General features: G+C 42.8%; 2 protein-coding genes across 5 annotated transcripts in view; one reads left to right on the top strand and one right to left on the bottom strand.

The window, feature by feature from the left end:
• Positions 1-16,196, top strand: part of ATF7IP2 (activating transcription factor 7 interacting protein 2) — a 94,876-nt gene extending 78,680 nt beyond the window's left edge. For 3 of the 4 annotated variants that reach the window (XM_033963728.1, XM_033963727.1, XM_033963726.1), the window contains 4 exons: positions 2,470-2,531; positions 6,772-6,853; positions 13,658-13,788; positions 15,222-16,196. In XM_033963728.1, coding sequence (XP_033819619.1) covers positions 2,470-2,531; positions 6,772-6,853; positions 13,658-13,788; positions 15,222-15,644 — 698 coding nt within the window. In that variant the 3' untranslated portion in view covers positions 15,645-16,196. The remainder of the gene's footprint in view (positions 1-2,469; positions 2,532-6,771; positions 6,854-13,657; positions 13,789-15,221) is intronic. The other variant, XM_033963729.1, reaches the window with a different exon arrangement.
• A 2,237-nt stretch (positions 16,197-18,433) lies between these two features.
• The window catches only part of EMP2 (epithelial membrane protein 2), a 79,699-nt gene continuing 75,197 nt past the window's right edge, over positions 18,434-22,935 (bottom strand). Inside the window, exon 5 of the mRNA XM_033915140.1 lies at positions 18,434-19,108. Coding sequence (XP_033771031.1) covers positions 18,930-19,108 — 179 coding nt within the window. The 3' untranslated portion in view covers positions 18,434-18,929. The remainder of the gene's footprint in view (positions 19,109-22,935) is intronic.

The raw sequence follows: 22,935 nt of genomic DNA, 5'->3' as shown, positions 1-22,935 counted from the left end.
CCAGTAGGCGGAGCTTTAGGACGGATGGGCCAATCCGGCCTCATTCCTTCGTTGGCTGCCTGCCGGACAGGCGGGTTTGGCTCCCGTCTGTCCGGCCAACTTCCAAAGGTATGGGGAAGGGGGGTGGGGGGGTCGTGGGGGTCGGCCAGGGGGGTTGCGGGTCGGCTGGGGGGGCGGTCGGAGGTTCTTGGGGGGGGCGGTCGTTGGAGGGAGGGGGGTTTGCGTCGAGGGCAGGAGGGCCTGGGATCCCTCCTGCCCGTAATGTAGTGCGGGGTGGGGGTAGGGGGTCGCCGTGGCCAGGAGGGTTTGGGCTCCCTCCTGGCCCGATATTGTCGGGAAGTCGGCGGTCCTTCGGGGTGGGGGTGCGAGTGGTCCTGCCGGGGGGGGATGTATCGGACGTCGGGGAGTCGGCCGGGCAAGAGGGCTTGGGCTCCCTCTTGCTCCGATCGTGGATTCGGGTGCGGGTGGGAGCGCGTGCGAGCGGTCGTTCGGGGTGGGGGTGCGAGCGGTCCTGCTGGGGGGGTGAATCGGGCGTCGGGCGGGGTGGGAACTATGTTTAAAAACTTTTGTATACCGCGCTCAGGCATATAACGCGCGAGGGGTATGCGCGGTAGGTAAAAACGCGTATAACGCGCGCGTTATATCCGCGAAAATACGGTAATCTGGGGAAATAACTTTTTTACAGAGAGGGTGGTAGATGCATGGAACAGTCTCCCAGAAGAGATGGTGAATTCAAGAGGGCCTGGGATAGGCACATAAGATCTCTCAGAGAGAGAAAGAGTTAATGGTTACTGAGGATGGGCAGACTAGATGGGTCATTTGGCTTTTATCTGTTGTGATGTTTATATGTTTATATCACAATATATTACTATTTAGGGTTACCTATATCCAATTAACTGCTTCAAGCAATTTTATACACACACACACACAAAAAAGAAGCTATTATCACTATTTAATATTACTCCCGGAAGTCAGAGGAGTGAATTTTTAACTGGAAAGTAATGGTGGCTGATCAAGAAGGGATTATTTGTGAGTTGGAAGATGTGATTTATTGACTATTAAGTTCAACTTGAGATATGATTGGGAAAAACTAGTGACAATTGCAAATGGATACTGGATATCTAATATGAATGTTGGGTTATAACTTGTGGAGTTGACCTATTAGTATGTGTGTTAGTGGTATTAACTTATGATGGGTATTTGCACATTGTTTTAAAAATAATAAATATAGTGTATTGCTCTATTGCAAGGAATTTTTTAAATTTATCAGCCTAGAAGGTGTTTGAGATCAGAAAATAGTATGAAACTAAGTTTAGAGGGTTAGATGTAAATCTCTCACATTTGCATTGGTGCAGCGATGCTGTCTGTGGCAGGTGCTAAACTTTGGAATGCGTTGCCTGGAATTTTGCGATATTGTGATGGGAGGATGAATTTTAAGAAAATGCTGAAAACTCAGTTGTTTGTTAGCAGCGCTTTCCTGTGGAAGTTTTTTCATTTTCATTTTTTATGAATACTGTTCTCCAATTGTGTTTTACGATTGTAAGCTTTATAAACCGTATAGTTAACATACGGTATATAAATTTTTAAAATAAATAGCTTCTTTTTGTGTGTATGTATATGTGTGTATATATACATACACACTAGCTTTTATATCGGAGAAAAATGTGTAAATTAAGCCAATAATTATCCAATGTAGCCTAATATACTTTTTTACTGCCAAAATTGTCTCGAGCATATATAAATACAGCAGTATATATACACCTCAAAATTACATTTCAAGAACTATTTATTGCTGATTTCTCAGAAATGCCACCAACCAGTCAATCACTATTTCAACGGCTGTATAATAAACATTTTTGTGACATGTATCATCATCAAATCTGCTTTTTATACTTTTTTTTTTTTTTTTAAATGCTTAGTGCTCATACTGTGCTTTATAAAAACTTTCATACCAAAAAATATAACTATTTTAAATAACTTAGCTTTGCCGCCATTTCAGTGTCAGCTTGTTTTTGTTCTTCAAGTTTGTTTATCTGCATTGGGAAGAGACCCATTCAACATGTTTTGCCACTCGGCTTTCTCAAGAACAGTTCCCTCTTCACTCTTGTCACGCACCATCCCAACTTAATTTTCTGTCCAAAGTGTAAAAAAAAAAAAAAAAGCAAATTTGATGATGAAATATATATATGTCATAAAAATGTTTATTATACAGCCGTTGAAATAGTGATTGGCTGGTTGGTGGCATTTCTGAGGAATCTGCAATAAATAGTTCTTGAAATATAATTTTGAGGTACAGTATATATACTGCCGTATTTATATAGAATTAAGCCAATAAGGCATAGAACAGTACATGTATTAAGGACTCATTCCTGCATCCTTGGCTAATTTAATGATGCAATGTCACTATAAATGAATTTGACCACAGATTATATTAATATTTTAAGTCCTTCTTTCTTTTTCTTTCTTTAGGTGAGCAGGTTTCAAAAGTTTCATCTACAAGTGGAGAACCTAAAATTCAGTCAGAAAATATGGTATGTTGTAACCTGTTAGTTCCTTTATCATTTGTATAATATCTCTCTCGCTCGCTCTCTCTCTCTCTCGGTTATTTTCTATAAAGAGACACAACTGGTTTGGCACATACATGCCAATGGGTGGAACATGGGGTTAAACCAGCATAAGTTTGAAACTTGAACAGTATAACACCAGTCAACAAGGTTTCAACATTAACAACTATCCTTTCTTGCAAGTACTGTATATACTCGAATATAAGCCCATTTGAATATACTACTACTAATCATTTCTGTAGTGCTACTAGCCATACGCAGCACTGTACATCAAAACATAGAAGAAGACAGTCCCTTTTCAAAAGAGCTTACAATCTAATCAAGACGGACAAACTTGGCAAGAAGGCGCATCAGTACACAGTGCTCAAGTGGAGGAATTAGAGACAGATTTTTGTGCTTAGCAGGTAAGGAATTACAGAGGGAATGATGAGACAGATATTGGTGCTTAGAAGGTGGATTGGAGTTTGGAATTGAAAGCATCTTCAAAGAAGTGGGCTTTGAGTGTGGATTTTGAATACTGCCAGACATGGAGCTTGATGTACCGAGTCAGGCAGTTTGTTCCAGGCATACAGTGCAGCAAAGTAGAAGGGACAGAGTCTGGAGTTGGCCATAGAGGAGAAGGGTTTAGATAAGAGAGACTTACCTGATGAGCGGAGTGCCCAGGGGGGGAGTGTAGGGAGAGGAGAAAGTTGCTAAGGAGCTGCAGAGCGAATACACTTGTAGGTCAGTAAGGAGTTTTGAACTGTATGTGGAAATGGATAGGGAGTCAATTAAGTGACTTGAAGAGAGAGGTAATGTGGACATAGCAACATTGGCGGAATATGAGGCATGTAGCAGAGTTCTGAATAGATTGAAAGGGAGAGAGATGATTTAACGGAAGGCCAGTGAGAAGTAGGTTGCAGTAGTCTAGGCGAGAGGTGATAAGGGTCTTGGCAGTGCGCTTAGAAAGCAAGGGTCTGATTTTTGGCAGTATTGTAGAAAAAGAAACAACAGGTTTTGGCAGTCTTGGATATGTGAAGAGAAGGAAACAGATGAGTCATTGGTTCGCATTCTTGGGGTAATCTTTGAGACAGGAAGGATGAGGGAGTGCTCACAGAAATAGATATTGGGGGAAGAGGAGAGACAGGTTTAGGAGCTCAGTCTTGGCCATGTTTAATTTTAGATGGCAGCAAAACATCTAGGTAGCAATATCAGTCAAGCAGGTTAAAATCCGAACTGAATGTCTTGTCAAGCTTTCAGGTGTAGAGAGAGAGATCTTGGAGGTGATACTGAAAGCAATGAGAGGAGATTAAGAGCACCAAGGAAAAAAGTGTAGATGGAAAAAAGTGGTCCCAGAACAGAGCCCTGAGGTACACCAACCGACAGCAGGATGGCTGTGGAGAATGATCTACCACAGTATACGTTAAAAGTGTGATGGGAAAGATAGGAAGAATGCTATGCGATAACAGAGCCCTTAAATCCAAACAAGGACAGCATATCAATGAGTAGGTGGTGATTTACTGTGTCAAAGCTGTGGCTAGATCAAGAAGGATGAGGACAGAGTAGAGGCCTTTGAATTTGGCCAGGAGAAGGTCATTGGAAACTTCTTTTTTTTTTTTTTTTTGTAAGGCCAGTTTCTGTAGAATGAAGAGGGTAAAAACCTGATTGAAGCGGGTCAAAGATAGCTTGAGATGAAAGAAAGTCAAGACAACAGCAATGAACAGCATGTTCTAGTAGCTTGGATAAGAAGGGGAAGAGAGAGACAGTTGAAAGGGCAGGTAGCGTCCTGCAGTTTTCTGAGAACTCTGATTAGGCAGTATAGGAAATTTAAATAAACTTGAAACTTGATAACAATGACATTGAGTCAGACACAATTGCAGTGGAGAGTGATAGGTTGAGGATATAGCAGATGGAGGGGATGACAATAGGAGAGATAGTGGTAAGTAGATGGGTGGGGATGGGATAAAAGGGGATGACAATAGGAGAGATAATAGTAAGTAGATGGGTGGGGATGGGATCAGAGGAACAGGTAGTGAGTTTGGAGGAGGAAAGAAAATGTGCAGTTTCCTCAGTAATTTCAGGAAAGGAAGATAAGGTGGCAAAGGTTGGGGGGTAGAGCAGGGGAGGCGATTCAGTTGAGGACTCAAGGTTAATTTTGTGAACCTTGTCATAGCAGTACTCAGCCATAGTCGGGGAGGGGGAGTGGTGGGGTTGGAGATGGGGGGGACCTTAAGTAAGTAGTTCAGTGTGGTAAAGAGGGTTGGAACTGAGAGAGTCAGGCAGGTGTAGTAATCTTGTTTGGCAAGTGAGAGAGCGGATTGGCAGGGGGTCAAGAGGAATTTTGAAATGAATGAAGTCAGCATGAGTACAGCATTGAGCCACAGCCATTCAGCAAACCTGGCACAGGAGCATAAGTAGCGTATTTTAGAGTTTAGTCGGGAAGCAAAGATATTTAGAACAGAGGAGAGAGTTGTGTTATAGTAGGAGGCGGCCTCGTTTATATATTTGTGTGGCATAGTGGTAGAGAAGAGAGACAAAACAGCAGCGGAGAGAGTGCCAAGGTTGAAGGCCTGAAGTTTCCTAAATGTACAGGTGGAGATCGGCCGGGGCTAGGGTGTTAGATTGTGAAAATTATCAGATGTCAAAAATGACTTCTCTGTTTCCCATGACAGTGTGTTCTCAGTACTAAGGTCAATGATCCCTTGAGCATGGGCCCCTCCCTCCTCCATTGATCTGTCCTTCTGTTTCAGCTTGATTGTAGTTATCAGCAGTTTCAGGGTGCTATATGCTTCACCAACGCCCTGCAGTACATGTTATTGTGTCTCTATCTTGTGTCCCATGTACTTCATGGAAATTCCTGCATCATCAGATAATTGTCAAGCTTCTAAGGCAAATGCTAATCTTAACATACTAATGTAATTTGAAAGTCTTTTTTGTAACATCGCTGTCTCTTCTGTAAACTGCTCTGAACTGCTTGTGGTATTGCGGTATATAAAAATAAAGTTATTATTATTATTATTCCTTCTGTAGAAGTGTTATTTTTTGCAGAAAATACTTGTATGCTCTGCACTGTTCAAAGGTCTCATTGTAGGTCTTTTCTCGTTAGCACAATGTCTCTCATGAGGGACCTTGCAGCAGAGGAGGAGTCCCAGGTAGTGTCACTCGAGGAAATCTGTAGGGCGGCTACATGGGTCACTCTTCATACTTTCACAAACTTTTAGAGTAGAAGTGTCAGCACGAGCAGAAGCTGCTTTGGGTCCTCTGTGCTCATAGCAGGCTCTTCTGTCCCACCCTAGACTCAGGGGACTGCTTTAGTACATCCAGCTGATTCAAGACTCGTATACCTTTTGTACTAGAAGGGAAGATTAGGTTCTTAATCTTTCTAGTAGAAAGGCACATGAGTTTTGAAGGCCCATCCTGTCAGATTTCAATTAGCCTGCTTGCTGACACAGACATGTATGTATTTCCAAACATTATTGTCTGTTAGCAGACAGATTCAAAGAGTATCGTTTTATCTATTTGATTTGATAAGAAAAGCAAAAGACTTGAGAGCTACATAAGTGTTAGAGAATGACACGAGGACAAATTTGTTCCCATCCCCGTGGGATCTCAATACCCCCATCATGTCCCGCAAGTTCTATCCCTGTCCCATTCCTGTAAGCTCTGCCTTAACCACACAAGCCTTGAACACTTTATGATTTTAAAGTGTTCAAGGCTTGTGCAGAGGACAGATTTCAGGAATGGGACAGGGACAGCTAGAGAGATCACAAGGGACGGGGAAAATTTGTCCCTGTGCCATTCTCTAGGACTCAGATAGGTGGCTTGTTCATTTCCATCTTTTCAGTTGTTGTTTGTTGCCTTTGACTTGTTGCAGATCAGAACAGAAATGGCTTGTTCGGGGTGTACCCTGTATCTCGCATCCTTATAGGAATTGTCAATTGCTTTGATATGAATTGAGAAGATAGGGCACAGCCCAGAGATGCTGAAGGCAGAGCTGAGAGAAAAAGGTAGATGATGCTTTGTACAAACTTATGAGTAAAGGAGAATAACCCACTGGTTCAAGACTCCTATGTGTTTCTACTAGAAAGATTATTATCAGGGTAAGAATCTAGTCTTCCCTTAAATTGTGCATGCAAATTAGCTTGTAGGCCTTTTCAACTTTCTTTGTTTTGTGAAACCTGGCCTTAATGCTTGAAGCACTAGTTTCAAATTAGGTTTGTTTTTACAGGTTCCAAAAGCAGATGTCCTCAAACAAACCCTACTGTTGGTTGATCTAACTGAAGATGAGAATCAGCAAAAATCTGAAAAAGGTAACTCAGCTGTACAGAATAATCCAAATTTCAAATTAATGCTATATATCCAAATCAAACATATTTCTCCTATTTCAAGAATTCAGTTTGCCATCTCAAAGTTTACCTCATTGATTGTGTTTATGCTTATGTTTGATCATTTAATATTAACAACTTTTTTATGCCAAGTGGAACTGCCCTTTCCCCCCGTTCTACTACACACATGCACAGGAGCAGGACCACAGAAGACAAACACAAATAGGGATGGGTGGTATGCTAAAGGATTGTGTTCGTGATGAGCTGGCTAAACTAAAGGTGGACAAAGCGATGAGGCCGGGTGGTGTACATTCGAGGGTACTGAAGGAACTTAAGGATGTTATGACAGCTCTGCTGGCTGCCTTTTCAGTGCTTCTCTAGAGTCGGGAATGGTACCGGAGGACTGGAAAAGGGCAGATGTGGTCCTGCTCCACAAAGTGGAAGTAACTAAGAGGTGGGGAGCTACAGGTCAGCAAGTCTGACATCTCTGGTAAGTAAGAACATAATAGCCTTACTAGGTCAGACCAATGGTCCAACTAGCCCAGTAGCCCCTCTTCACGGTGGCCAATCTAGGTCACTAGTACCTGGCAAAAACCCAGATAGTAGCAACATTCCATGCTACCGATCCAGTGCAAGCACTGGATTCCTCCATGTCTGTATCAATAACAGACTATGGACTTTTCCTTTATGAAATTGTCCAAACCTTTCTTAAAACCACTTACGTTAACCACTGTTATATGTATATTTTTCCCTGTAACTTCATAGAATGTCTCCTAGCCTTTGTCATTTTTAACAGAGTAAAAAATCAATCCACTTGTACCCATTCGACACCACTCAGGATTTTGTAGACTTCAATCATATTCCCCTAGCCATCTCTTTTCCAAGCTGAAGAGCCCTAATCTCTTTACTCTTTCCTTATATGAGAGGAGTTCCATCCCCTTTATCATCTTGATCACTCTTTGAACCCAGTGGCATAGTAAGGGGGAGGGTGATCCGCCTCAAACACCATGTTTTTGGGAGCAGCAGCACCCCTCCTCCTCTCACCACACGTGCACCCCCCTCCCTTCCCCTTACCTCTAGTTATTCACTGCCACGAGCAGCAACTTCAGTGTGCTCCTTGCACCCGAGTCGGCTCTCCCACTTCTTGGTGCCACGCATAGGAAGTGATGTCAGAGGGAGAGGTGATAGGGTCGGGAGGAGCATATTGAAGTTATTGCTCATGGTGGTGAATAACTAGAGGTACGGGGGAAAGTAAGGGGGAGCGTGTGCACCAGGGGGATCGGGAAGGAGTGAGTGGGGGTCAGGGTGCCACCGCCCCAAACGCCTATCACCCTCGCTACGCCACTGTTTGGACCTTTACTAGTTCTGCTATATCCTTTTTGAGATACGGCGACCAGAATTGAATGCATTCAGTAGCAAAGATACTGTAGCTGTTGCTTCCCATTAGTCACAAATGTGCAGAAGGATGTTTTAAAACTCTGAACTCTTCCCCTTCTGCAGTGGAGAACAGCTCCCTCTTCAGTATTTCCTACAGCAAGTGAACTCAGGTGTGTTCTGATCTGCTCTGCTTCTTTTTGTTATTTTTGGGTATTTTTGCCATCAGTCTTCAAATTTTCTGCGTAGCTTTGGTGCTTGGAGGTCTCCTTCTCAGGCTAGCTTCACCGGGGAAAGGACGCAGTCCCACGTGGGTAGACTGTGCTCCCAGGCCAATATCTTGGAGTACCTGTGGAGCCAGCCTTTGTATCCCTTCAGGAGCTCAGGGTCAAATCTTTTGATGTAGACCTGAACAGCAACAATATCGTTCATTTTTACAGGTTGTTTCTCCTTCACACTCTGCACTCATCGAGGCACCCTCTCCAAGACAACCTGCTGCACCGAGGGGTACTGCCTGTTGAACCATCGGTACTGGTATATGTTACTGGGAGACACTCCATGAGTTCTTCTGGAGGGAGCTCGGTAGTATGCTTAATTTGTACAAAATGCCACTGCTAGCATCGACTCCCTCTGTATCGCCCATTTAAGCATAGTGCTATGAGGCTTCAAGGTACCGGTGTCAGCTGTCCATCAGAGCATTATGCTACTTCTCATGAATATTCTCTGAGATTGATGCTTTCCATCGAAAACACAATCCACTGCTTCAAAGCATAGATGCGCTTCTTCAGCAAGGCATTCCAAGCTGAGGTATCATCCTTTCTCATCGCGTTGATCTTATGCATCTGACCAAATAAGAGATACTCATTGATCTTCATCATCGTCTTCATTGAATCGGTACCAAGGACAGTGTAAGATTTTTTTGAAGACACAAACTTCTCTATAATTCAAATTTCCAATTGGAATAAAGATGGTGCACTTACTTTATATAGCCCTGAGTCTTATAGCAGTCCTTTAGAACTGTTACAGAAACTATCTTTCAGATGAAGACCTTCAGTGGATCTTTCTTTTCTTGGATATATTTAGCAGCTGTTAAATTGGAAGTTGCACTGTACCTACTGCTGAGTTCATACGTTCTTGGGCTATGCTGTGTCTCCCAAAGAGCTTATCAGGTTGCCTTTATATGGCAGGCTTACTGAGATACTTCTCAACAAATTGGGACATATCTTTAAGTATGATTGTTCCGAGAACACTGAACTCATTCTTGTCCAGGGTCTGATAGCTCATATCACTCATTACCTCTGGAATCAACCCTTAACAAATATTCCAGTACATTGATTTTTGCCTCAGTGCCTCTAGAGCGTCAAGGCTGTGTTTTGGTCAAATTCTCTGCTGGCAACCAGAATCCTTTCTTATACCATTTATCTAAAGCAACTGATAAGGAAATTGCCTGGCTTTCAGCAGCATATTCCTTCAGAGCACCTTCTAGAATATTATCAAATTCACAGGCTGGCAGATAAATAGCAAGTCCAGCCTATGATGCTTTTGAGAGGTTATCTAGACTTTCTGCAGTGTCGGGCACTATGAGACACCTAGTATTGCTAACAGCCTCTCGTACCGATGTGGTGGCCATGCACAATTTATCACAACATGAAAGGCCTTAGAATGCTTTGAATAACACAGTCTACTTGCTATTCATATCAGGGGTGATATACTTTTACATACCAGCTGCTGCTGCAAAACAGCAAAACTAACAGCAGCCTCAGCAACCTCACATGGCAGCTCCTTCTGAACATGCTCAGCCTTTTTTCATGTGCCTCTGAAGAGTATCGCTCTTTTCTCTCTTTGACACTTGCTCAATCAATCTGAAGTTGTCTACAATGTTGATTTCTGATGATACCTGTGGGTTCTTAAAGTTATCAACAACGTTTACTTCATTTCATCACTATACCTCATTTCAAAGTGAGGCCTTCTCAACCCCCAGCAGATATCTGCTTTCACAAATGCTGGCTCTGCTTCGACTACATGCCATAGGGACAGTTTCCCCTTCTCAGAATCATCAGGGTTTCTAGACGAACAGTCTACATCCACCTGACATGAGATCTACAGCTGCAGTTGCAGATAAACCTGCCATATTTTCAATAGAGTTTTGCCCTTCAGCCTGGCCTCTTTCCAAAGAGAGTTTATTATTTGCCAGGTAGTAGTGGCAGTATCTTTAACAGCTCACATCACTGCAGTCAACAGTCAGCTTTTCAAAATCCCTCTCAACCACTATACTTCATAGGGACCCTGCTTGATACGATTCAACTCAGGATGTTTGTACCTCGGCAGTCAGAAACATTTGTTCCTCTTTGCAATCAAGTCTATCATCTGCAATCCAGCTCAGTCAGTCCAGTGATTATCTTATTAGGTCACATGGTGTCTACAGTGCACGTTACCCCTTCGCATTCATCTCGGAACAACTCGGTGGTCCCTGCATATCAGTAGTCTCAAGCTCTCGATCCATTCTCTCAGAAGATTGAGGAAGCGATGATGTGACTGCAATCTCTTCAGTGGTGGATAAATTTGTCAAATATTTTCAAAGGGCTGCTCTTTCAAATGCCTCCACATCAGAAAGTTTTGACCTCAGACTCCTCCATATATGCTTGGGGAGCTCTCTTGGACGGTCTCAGAACACAGGGTCACTGATCTGCTCAAGAACAGAAGTTCCACATAACCCACTTGGAACTCAGAATGATTCGGCATGCTCTGAAGACTTTTCAATAGTATATCCAATCCTGCCTTCCTTGTTCACACCAACAATCAAGTCACAATGTGTTACATAGACAGTTAAGGAGGGACAGACTCTCTGTCAAGAAGCTGAGTAGATTTGAAATTAGGCAATTGCTCAAAACATTTTCCTCAAAGCTGTCTATGTTCAAGGAGCACTTTCAGACTGTCCGGGCTCCATGGATGACATCACCCATATGTGAGAATATCTTCCTGCTGCCCCGGATAACACCTGTTACGGTAAGTATTTGCATTCTTTATCATAAGTTATAGAGCAGAACAGAATATGGTTTGTTGCTGGGGAAGCTCCCTGCGCCCCTCCTTCTCTTTTCTTCTGTTTCAGTGGAGTTTGATTGCTTTAGTACCAACTGAAGAGGGAGCTGTTCTCCATTGCAGAAGGAGTTCAGAGTTTTAAAGAGACACCCTTCTACAGATTTGCGACTAATGGGAAGCAACAGCTACTGCAACAAGGTAAGAACCTAATCTTTCAATACTCAAAGTGGGGTTGCACCATGGAGTGATACAGAGGCATTATAATTTTCCCTTTTTTAATAATTCCTAGTATCCTGTTTGCTTTTTTTGGCTGCTGCTGCAAATTGGGCAAAAGGAGTCATCATATTGTCCACAATGACACCCAGATCTTTTTTTTGGGTGCCGACCCCCAAGGTAGACCTTAGCAACTGGTAACTATAAGTTGGATTATTCTTCCCAATGTGCACCACTTTGCATTTGTCCACATTAAATTTCATCTGCCATTTGGGTGGCCAGACTTCCAATTTCCTAAGATCTGCCTGCAATTTTCACAACAACTTTGAACAGTTTGTCATCTGCAAATTTAATCCTCATTTGTCATTCCAATTCGCAGATCATTTATAAATAAATTAAATAGCACTTGCTCCAATACAGATTCCTGTGCCACTCCACTATTTTTACCCTCCTCCATTGAGAAAAATGGCCATTTAACCCTACCCTCTATTTTCTATTGATAACCAATTCCTAAGCCGAGGAAAGTGTGGTGTAATGGTTAGTTACAGCCTTAGCACCCTGTTGTTGATTCCTTGTAGGCTTGAGAAGGGTTAGGCAAAACAAACCTATGGTTATTTACAGAGCAAAGGTCAGCATATAGGGGTGTAAGCAAATGTCATCTTGGTAAGTGATTATTTTAAATTGAATTCTGTAGTCCACCGCAAGCCAGTGTAGCTTTTGAAGGAGCGGTATGAGAGTCAAACATCAAGCAAAGCATAGAACGTGAGCTGCAGTATTTTGCAAGGTTTAAAATATTTTTGCTTTCTGATTTGGAAATATCAGTATAGATTTATTTATATAGGTGGTATATAAATGCCTCTCAAGGTTATCTAAGCAGTTTACAATTAGGTACTCAAGCATTTTTCTTATCTGTCTTGGTGGGCTCACAATTTAATGTACCTGGGGCAGTGGAGGATTGAGTGACTTGCCCAGGGTCACAAGGAGTAGTATGGGATTTGAACTCACAACCTCAAGGTGCTGAGGCTGTAGCTCTAGCTATTAGGCCACTCCTGTCTCCAGATGACATTACAATAGTCCAGTCATGACTCTACAAATGCATGGAACAAGGTATGTAATGAATTCAAGTCTAGAATGCTTTGCACAGATCTAATTTTACGAAGAGTAAGAAAGCCAGATATCAGATTGAGGTAATTTGGGAAGAGATGGGAAGCCTATCCTACAGGACTTCACATAACTGCTCTTCTTTAGGCTTTATTTTACAGTGAGAGAAGGTGCCTATGTATCTTTTGGAAATATGTTTGTTTATTTAAGATACTATAACGCTCCTGCATTTTACTGACCTAAGCAGTTTACAATGTATCAAACTAAAATGAAATTATGTATTTGAGGAAAAACTACCCTATCTGTCCTGAAGGCTTAAAATCTAGCTAAAGTACCTGATAAACTTAAAAATAAGTAATAGCAACATATAATACATTTCCAAGATCAAAAATCAAAGAAATAGAAAATACTAAGTAGGTGACTACTTGCCCTCTCAAACCAGGCACCCTCTTGTAAAATTACGCTGTAAAAGCAGGGACTGTTAAGTCTGTAAAACCATCCATATACCTGGTAGTGCTATAGAAATAATTTTCCCCATTTTATATCTCCTCCCAGTTTTGACCAATTATTGCTGCAACAGTGATTGGCTAGGGTCCAGGCAGCAGTGCTCTTCAGAACCCTGCAATGATGGGTCCAAACCCTCGCCATTTCCTTGACCTAATCCCACCCCACCCCTGGCAGCTGTGAATGCTATAGTTTTTCTCGTGTTAACCAAAAATGATACTATAATTTTTTATTATTATTATTTTAACAGTATAAACATTGATTCACCCCTCCCCCCATTGTTTATAAGATGAAAAAATAAATTGAGACATTTTCTCTAAAACCACTAATATCCTCAAACTGGAATAAAATGTACAAATGCACTATAAGTGGTCATTTTATGAGAAGTAAACTTGTCATGTTTCTGCCAGTTGTATAGTGTCTTAAAAAAAACTTTATTCCGTGCTGTTAGAAAATAGTGAGAATATTAATAAATCCAGTTTGCTTTGTATCTTTTTGCTTAAAGCGCACTATAGTTTATATAGAATCTACAAATTGCTTTTGTTTGTGTATGTTTAGACTTTCTGGCAAAGAAGCAAAACGTTGGTACAGGAAATGGTTCATTGACTATTCTGGGTACAGGCCATGAGTCTGCTGAGTCTAAAAACACCAGTTCTACTCCATTGAACATCAAATCAGATCTAGCTAAGGTAATGCCATAAATGTAATCCTAGGTACATTGAATGTGTATCTGAATAGGGCTATCGCCTGCTTTGGTACAAACTGAAGAGGGCAGCAGAGCCCTCAGTAGAATGAGGAGGGGTTGAAAACCTGGAGTGGATTCCTTCTACATGGCTCACAAGCATGGGGAGAATACCCTTCTGTCCAGAATGACACACCTATCTACTAGAAAAGATATTAATAAGATAAAAAACTAATTTCTTTTTATTCTGAAGTATGCATATGTTAAACTATGTAGATATTTAGGGGCTGATTCTCATCAGGCCACCACTGCCTAACTTGATTGTTTTAATTGTTGATAAATGGCATGGTAATTGACCGTCCTTTAAAACCAATTAAAAGGTGATTTTAAGAAAAAATAGCTACTGCTAAGCAGCCTCCCAGACCGGCACCTATCTCTCTGGCAGCTAGCAGTGCATAGTGATGCCGAAATCCAGAAGGGGACATGGTTAGAGATGGCGCCAGACTTTGGCATCATTATACTCACCTAGCCACAATTCTGACATGACCCTAGACCCTGAAAATGTAGGCCATTTCTAGCACCTAGAGTCCCATCAAGTCATGATTCTGGAAGCGGCGCCTGTCAATGATTAACATGTGGTAGTGTAAATGCCTACCGTGGCAGGCGCCACTTCCAGAATCAGCCCATTGGTGCTCTCTTCCTACATGGGCCCTTTGAATTTTATTTTCCCTAATTCTTGGTCAATGAACACTTTTTTTTTTTTTTTCTAATGCAGTAGCATTTGAATTTAAAGCATTAGGTCTTATTTTCGGGGATGTCTTATTTTTTTCATGTACAATGATCATTTCTCCCTTCCTCTCCTCCACCCCAATTCTTTCTATTTCCTTTCTCTCCCCACATCTTTCCTCCCCTCTCACCCATCCCAATGTGCAGTATCTTTCTATCCGCCACCACACACCTCCCATTCCCTCCCCCACCCGCCAACCCATCTCTCCCTCCCATCCAAACCATGAGACAGAAATAAATGTACCTTGTAACAAATCAACAGCAATCTAGACAGGCTGCTTTGCGGCCTGGGCCATTCCTCTGCCGCATCACTGTCTCACGGTTTGGGAAGGAGAGATTGGGTGGGGGGGAGCGCTGCTGTTGCCGGCGACTAGGGATTATTTTCAGAGGTAGGGCTTATATTAAGACCTACCCCAAAAATCATGCTAGGGCTTATTTTGGGGGAAACACTGTATTACTGTTTTTTCACTGATGTACCAAGTTTTGTTCCATGGTATGTAACAACTTTTCATATTTGTTACTCAAACCAGTTGTAGTTATAAGTTTGGCCTCTTACTATTCTGGATCTGGTAAAATGTGAAATGAATATCCTACTACAGAATTGTAAAAAAAAATATTTATTCTCTATCTGATATTCCTTATGTATTTTTGTAGGCTTCTCAAGATTGTATAGATTCCATTTCATTACAGAAGACTTCATCTCCAGATCCAGTGCCGCCTCTTGAGCTAAATACTCTACCACCTCAGAAATATGATCTACATCTAACTGAATTAATAAATCCTAAAGGCATTGCCCTTTCATGGAATGTTGCCACAATTAACCCCAGATGTGCTGCTATACAAAGTTATTTCCTATATATGTATCAGGAAACGCCCAAAACCAGTGCACCTAAATGGATAAAAGTAGGAGAAATAAAGGCTAGGCCTCTGCCAATGGCATGTACTCTGACACAATTTGTAAGTGGTAGCAAGTACCATTTTACTTTGAGAGCAAAGGATATTTATGGACATTTTGGACCATTTTGTGATGTACAATCAATTACATTATATCTCTCGGGCTCATCTGAAAATGTATAAATTAATTTGTGAACTATGTTAGATCACTGCTCAAACTGGAAAGTTTGCACTTTGGTCACATGTCTTGTTTGGGTTCAGCAAACATCTTTTACTGTAATGTAGGGAACTCTTTTTGTTGAAACTTTTCTCAGATTTTCCCTAATGGAAACCTGTGGGCTCCCTCTGCTTATCTAAGAGGAAGGATTCAGAAGCAAGAAAAAGAATGAAGCTAATGGGGTCATTCCTTGCCCAAAGCATAACACTGTAAATAATGAGAAGGTTCCTTGTTGACCACAGTACTGTATTATAAATTTGACCTTTTGACTATTTATTGCAAGAAAAGCTTTATTGTGTTCGAATTTTTATTTTTATTTTTTTTTAAATTATTGTGAACACGGCCCAGCAAATTCCACAACTTTTTTCATGTCAACCAGTTTGAAAATTCAAATTTTCTCCTTCATCTAGTCTGGGAACAATAGTGACACATTTTGTATATCTTACAATGTTGGTAAATGGGAGCCCTCCCAAAAATGGACTTCCTTTATAATGAATAAAAACTTTTCTAAAAATAGACATCTTGTAACAAGCCTGAATTTTTTTGTTTTCTGCCCACTTTTGTAATACATTTTTATATATATTATTAGGTCCCCAACTTTTACAGCTCACATAAAATACCCTATCAATGCTTAGTAACCATCTTCCTGTTTAATTGCAATCTTTTCTAAAGATTCTAACCTCTGTGACCTCTCTGATGACCCTGACTAAGTTGGTTTGCAAATGATATACATTTTTTGCTCTATTGAGTTTTGTATGATCTTTTTACCTTGTATTTCTGGTGCAAGCCTTGATAAATGGCATATGAAACAGCCTTTAAATTTCTTTTTTTTACTTGCATTCCGTTTTATATTTAGCATTTTGTTTCCTTACTAAAGCTTATATGACTTCATATTCAGGGCGTATATGATAAGCTAGGAAGACAACTCTTTTGAAACACTGATTTTGAGGCTTTTACTAAAGCTTAGCGCACACTAATGGAATTATTGTACACTAAGGGCCAGATTCTGTTAACAACATCCACATTTGTAGGCTCCTAATTGTATCAATCACACAGGTGTCACTAACAATCATGCCTATGTTGTAATTGTCTCTAATATAGGCCAAGGTTTAACTAATCTACATTGAGGCACCTAATGTAGGTGCCTAATAACGTCTAGCAATGCTTAACTTAACACCCCTGATTTGCTCCTAACCACATCTATATGGTGTTAGGTGCCTGGATGTGGTGTGGAGTAGGCACCTACCAACTTAGACAACTCCTACCCAATTAACCTTAATTTTTTTTTTTGTCATGAGCTTGTTAAAGCTCATTAATGATGCCATTGCCTCTGTTTTTGAAATTATTTGTTAATCGTCTCTCCAGACTGGCACAGCTCACTGATGGGTAATGACTCGCCATAACCAGCAGGTGGAGACAAACACAAACTTTTGGCGGAAGTACAAGTGGGCTATACTTTCCCCAAATACAATCGGTCTGCTCTCAGGCTCCAGCAGGTAGAGGTTTAGGGTAGGCCTATTGGATTTTATTTAGGCCTTCTTGTTGACATCTGTAGTGCCGGATTGAGCTTGGAGGACCTTTTCAGGGGTCCGTCAGACTTGAGAGGTTGAGTCCCTCCCCCTGTCCCCCCCCTAATTTTTTTCACTAGAGGTACCTCAACTGCAAGGCATATAGCTTTGAGAGCCAGTGGGGTCTGTTCAATTGTCCCTTACAATTATATTGAGAAAAAAAAATCCCAAGGCAGTGCCAGACTGAAGGGACACCTTCAGTTGAGATAAATTGCATTTAATTGCTAACCGGCACTTTTATTTTTCAGCTAGTAGCTCATTGTGTTCCCACCGTGAGATCGTTGCGGCCGGCCTGTATTCGCAGTGTTCCAGCTGCCACACAGGGGAATCCTCATCAGCTTCGGATGCCGGCGAGCAGGGGTCCCCTTCGTGAGTGATACATAAAATTAAGTTGATATGAGAGAGTTATTTGATGAGATTTTGTTCTCTCTTCATCCTGTATTGTTGGAAGCCTGGGCTTCCCCTAGCACCCACACAGGGATTTCCCCAGCTGGGGGGTGGGGTCGGCAGGTTTTGCACTGGTTTTGGCAGGAATCTCCTCCATTTTGCCTACAGCAGCAGGTGACCTCCCCCCTGCACTGGAGAGATGGGCAGGTTTCTACTGGGTCTCCTGCTTTGGCAGTGAGTCCTGCTATGCTTCTCAGATTTTATTTTATTTTTTATTTATTCAATTTTCTATACCGTTCTCCCAGAGGAGCTCAGAACGGTTTACAAGCATTTATTCAGGTACTCAAGCAGTTTTCCTTCATAGCAATTCTGTGAGCATCAGAACATTTACATCACTGGCTGGCCTGCGCTAAAACCTTCTTGTGCCGTTTAGTAAAAAGAGCCCATAGATCAGGGGTGTCAAAGTCCCTCCTCGAGGGCTGCAATCCAGTCGGGTTTTCAGGATTTCTCCAATGAATAGATCTCATGCATATTCATTGGGGAAATCCTGAAAACCCAACAGGACTGCAGCCCTTGAGGAGGAACTTTGATACCCCTGCCATAGATTGTAAATTACATTGGTCAGGAGCTTTTAAGCAGTATATTAAAATTTTTAACACATGAAAACAGACTGCATGGCTAACTGCAAAACCCTACCACAGTGTAGAGAAAAGGCCTGATGTAGACCTACAGTGGAATGAACAGGTTGATTAGGTACCATCCCTAATACAATATGAAAAAAAAAGATAAACCACACAAAGTGTACAAAAGCAACTGGTTTTACTTTTTGAAAGCATTTTTTGCAGTATTAGACTGGATGGTATTTACCATCTTTATGCTATTACAACATGCAAAGCGGGATAAAAATACTTCTAAGGGTCTTTCACATACACAACAGTTGGGACCTAGTGCTAGCTCTAAAAACCTGTTCAGTTATTTTTCCCTCCCACACATCCAGCTAATTCTCTTATCCACTAACCCTAAAATTACAAAAAAAAAAAAAAAACAACCAAAATAATTTCAAGTTGTAAAACAATATACAGAAAGTTGCCTGGGCCTCTTCTTCCTCTGACCCTAGTAGCATAAAATGTTCCAGTATAGTTGCCTTACCTCTCGCAGTTTCTACCAAAAACAGTACTTTTTTTCATGAAAAGTAATACTTTTCCTACAAAACCACATAAAATGGTTATATACAAAACGGTTACTACAATTCTGGTTCTGTTTGTAGCACTGAGAATGACGAGCTGCTGCTGGTATTTACTTGCGTTTCCTTAGTATTGCGTACATAATGCTACTAATTAAAGTGAAAGCGAAGGCAATCCAGGCTAGGATAAAGGAATATCCGTAATTGCCGTTCTTTATGATCTGCGGCTCCTTCGTATGGAATTCGTTATGCAGGGCTGAGTACACAGAAGCACCAATCATGACACACAAACCTGCAGAGAGAAAAAGAAAAATCAAAGCCTGATGAGTTCCAGTGTAGGTATTACCAAACAATTAAGAAATGTCTGCAGATGATTATTTCAATTAGAGAATGCTAAGTATGCAAAACTGCCTCATGAGTATTAGTGAGCCCAGTTGTAAGGCAAGAGCCAACTGGGTTCAAAATGTTAATAGTGTTGGAAATTGCAAAGCTCAGGGTGATTATTTCAGAAGCAGGCATCAGCCAGCCTGTGCCCATCACTCAGAGAAGGTCATCTAAGTACCATCCTGAAGGTCTTCCTTTGGTTTTGATGCAGATATAGAAGGTGAACCTGGAGCATTTTGACCAGAAAATTGAGCTATCATCACACCAGGGGCATAGCCATCCCTCAAATTGTAGGCATCTGGAGATGGATTGAGGGGAGACAAGTTCCTCCTCTCCACCCCCTACACTAAACATGCTGGTGAGCCCCCCACGCAGTTCCCCTTCCTCCTTGAGCATGCTCAGTTCTTGTACAGCAGCTGGAAGCAAGACACAAACTTCTGCATTAAATAAGCAGGACAAGGAGGAGGGAAACAGCTCAGGAACTGTATTTATTTGGGTGGCAGGGCTTTGGCATCCCTGTCAGCCATTTAAAGGAGTGCTGCAGTTCTGGGAGGGAGCCCAAGCCCAAAGCGGATGACCCAGGCCCTTCTGACCCTACTGTATCTCATGGGAACAAAAATAAGAGCTAGGCAAGTGGAATGACCATTTTAGTCTGTGCCCTGCAACATCCAACGGTACATTTTTTATCCCAGGACAAGCAGGCAGCATATTCTTGACTGACTGATGGGTGACGGCACCGACGGAGCCCCGGTACGGACAATTTTAGAGTGATTGCACTCTAAGAACTTAGAAAGTTCTAGTTAGGCCGCACTGCGCGTGCGCCTTCCCGCCCGACGAAGGCGCGCGGTCCCCAGTTTCTTAGTTTCCGCGGAGCTAAGAAGTCGCGTGTTTCCAACGGCTGTTGGACAAATTTTCCTTTTTTGTCGCCTTCCCGCTCGCGCGTTCTTTTTCTTCGTGAAATTCTTCACGTTATTATTTTCTTTTCTTTACCTTAAAAAAAAAGTCCATTTTTTTTTTTTTCGACTTTTTTCGGTCGGCCCCGGCGGGGCCTGTTGGCACCATCGAAGCCTCGGGCTTCGATTTTGCTACGGCCGTTTTTCCCTTCATGCCCCCTTCACCGGGTTTTAAGAAGTGTCAGCGGTGTGCACGCCCTATTTCTTTATCTGACCCACACAAGTGGTGCCTTCAGTGTTTGGGTTCAGACCATAGGGCAGAAACGTGCACCCGCTGTAGTTCTCTTCAAAAGAGAACTTTGAAGAATCGCCAAATTCAGCAGCGGATTCTTTTCGGTGCCGCCATGGAAGTTCCCCCGGCATCGACTCCAGCAACTTCCTCCAAGTTGACACCGGTGGTTTCGACACCGCAAGATCCATCGTCGGTGTCGCACCCTGTAGGTAAGCCGGCTAAGAAGCCATCCCCTACTGTCCTTGGTCCGCCAGTCGAACATGCAGTGAGCCAAGTCCTGCAGACTGCGCGCCGGCTCCGCTCCCATAGAAGTCAGTGCCTCTTCATCGGCATCGACTTCACCTGAGCGTCGAGCTGCACTGCAGGTACCGAGCAAGAAAAAAGCGGTACCGGTGCCATCGGGACCGTCTTTGGATGAGAATAGCATCCATCCTCCAGGTCCAGCTTAAGGAGCAATTACAACACCTACTCCCAGCTCTGCTAACTCCGAGCCTTCCGGTGTCGGTCCCCACTGAGCCTACGGTACCGATCGTCGACCAGCCTATATTGTCGGCATCGACGTTATCGACACCGCTTAAATCTGCCTCTTCCATGTCTATGCCTATTTTATCGGCAGAGCCGAAGTCTCTTCGACGTACTGCTCACTCGGCCTCTGATCCAGTACCACTCTGACACCCGTCCCGTTTTACAGTCACCGGGTACGGTGTCGATGCGTTCAGGCAAATCGGTACGCAAGACCAAGCATACCGAATCCTCTACTCCTATCTCTCAGGGCCGTCTTCCATCGGTACGAGACCCTGATTTATGGGATGATTCAGAGGATCCCCTCGGTACCGAGGAGGATTTTTCATCGGATGAGGCTGACCTATCGGTGCAGGATCCTGCTAGTAAGCCAGAGCACTCTTCCTTCACTAAATTCCTTCGGGAAATGTCAGACACCCTTTCTCTCCCTTTGGAATCTGATTCTAAGAAGTCAAAGGCATTCCTGGATGCTTTAGACTTTACCAACCTCCCAAAGAATTTTTAAAGTTACCCCTTCATGATATCTTAAAGGAAATTTTTTACAAAAACTTGGAAACTCCTCTCACTATTCCAGGAGCTCCAAGGAAATTGGAATCACTTTATAAAGTTATTCCTATTCCAGGGTTTGACAAACCTCAGCTTCCACACAAATCGTTGCTGGTGGAGTCAACCCTGAAAAAATCTGCAGGCTGTAGTGTGTATGCATCTGTCCCTCCTGGCAGGGAGGGCAAGACCATGGATAAATTCGGTAAACGGCTTTACCAAAATGCTATGTTGGCCAACCGTTCAGGTAACTATGCCTTCCATTTCTCCTTTTACCTGAAACATCTTATCCAGCAGATGGCCACTTTTCAAAAGTATATTCCTGACCGCAAGCTTTCTGCTTTTCAGCAATGCACTGCCAGTCTTTTGCAGCTCAGGAAGTTCATGGTCCGTTCCATCTATGACACGTTTGAACTGACATCCCGAGCTACTGCTATCTCTGTAGCAATGAGACGTTTGGCATGGCTCCGCGTCTCAGACCTTGATGTAAACCACCAGGACCGCCTTGCCAATGCTCCCTGCCTGGGTGATGAGCTGTTTGGAGAATCTATGGATACCACTACTCAGAAGCTTTCTGCTCATGAGACGAGGTGGGACACTTTATTGAAAAACAAAAAGAAACCTCCTCCTCCTCCTCGTCCTTTCAGGCAGCAGACGTCGTATCAGAGGTGTTTTTCTGCTCGACCGATTCAGCCTCATCCTCCTCAGCCTCGGAGGCAACGGCAGCAACAACAACAGGCTCGCCAACAACAGCTGCCTGCCATAAAGCCTGTCACTCAGCCTAAACCGACTCAGCCCTTTTGACTCGCTTCTTCAGGGCATCGCCAGTCTTCCTCCCTCCTGTCCTCTTCCACAGCCTATTGGAGGTCGACTAAACATTTTTCTGACTCGATGGGAAGTGATCACCACCGACCAGTGGGTGCTCTCTATCATAGCCCACGGCTACTCCCTCAATTTTAAGACTCCTCCGCCGTTAGGCCGGCCAAAAGAGTCTGCTTCCAACAAGTCTGTCCCTTCTTCTCGCTCAAGAGGTTCAGTCCCTCCTTCTCAATGCCATCGAAGAAGTTCCTCAAGATCAGCGAGGTCAGGGATTTTACTCCAGGTTCTTTCTAGTTCCCAAAAAGACCAGAGACTTGGACTGTAAACGTGCTTTGGCTTACTATCTTGAACACACTAAACCTCACAGATCATCTCCTCAACTGTTTTTGTCCTTTGATCCTAACAAGTTGGGTCATCCTGTCTCTAAACGCGCTCTATCCAATTGGCTTGCTGCTTGCGTTTCATTCTGTTATGCTCAGTCGGGCCTGACACTGGAAGATTCTGTCACGGGCCACAAAGTTAGAGCTATGGCAGCATCTGTAGCTTTCCTCCGTTCCACTTCCATTGAGGAAATCTGCAAGGCTGCTACTTGGTCCTCAGTTCATACTTTTACATCTCATTATTGTCTGGATGCATTCTCCAGACAGGATGGACACTTCGGCCAAT

This window comes from Geotrypetes seraphini, chromosome 11 (assembly GCF_902459505.1).
Source record: "Geotrypetes seraphini chromosome 11, aGeoSer1.1, whole genome shotgun sequence".
Lineage (NCBI taxonomy): Eukaryota > Metazoa > Chordata > Amphibia > Gymnophiona > Dermophiidae > Geotrypetes > Geotrypetes seraphini.
The sequence above is the reverse complement of the archived record's forward strand: the minus strand, read 5'-3'. Positions and strand labels throughout refer to the sequence as shown.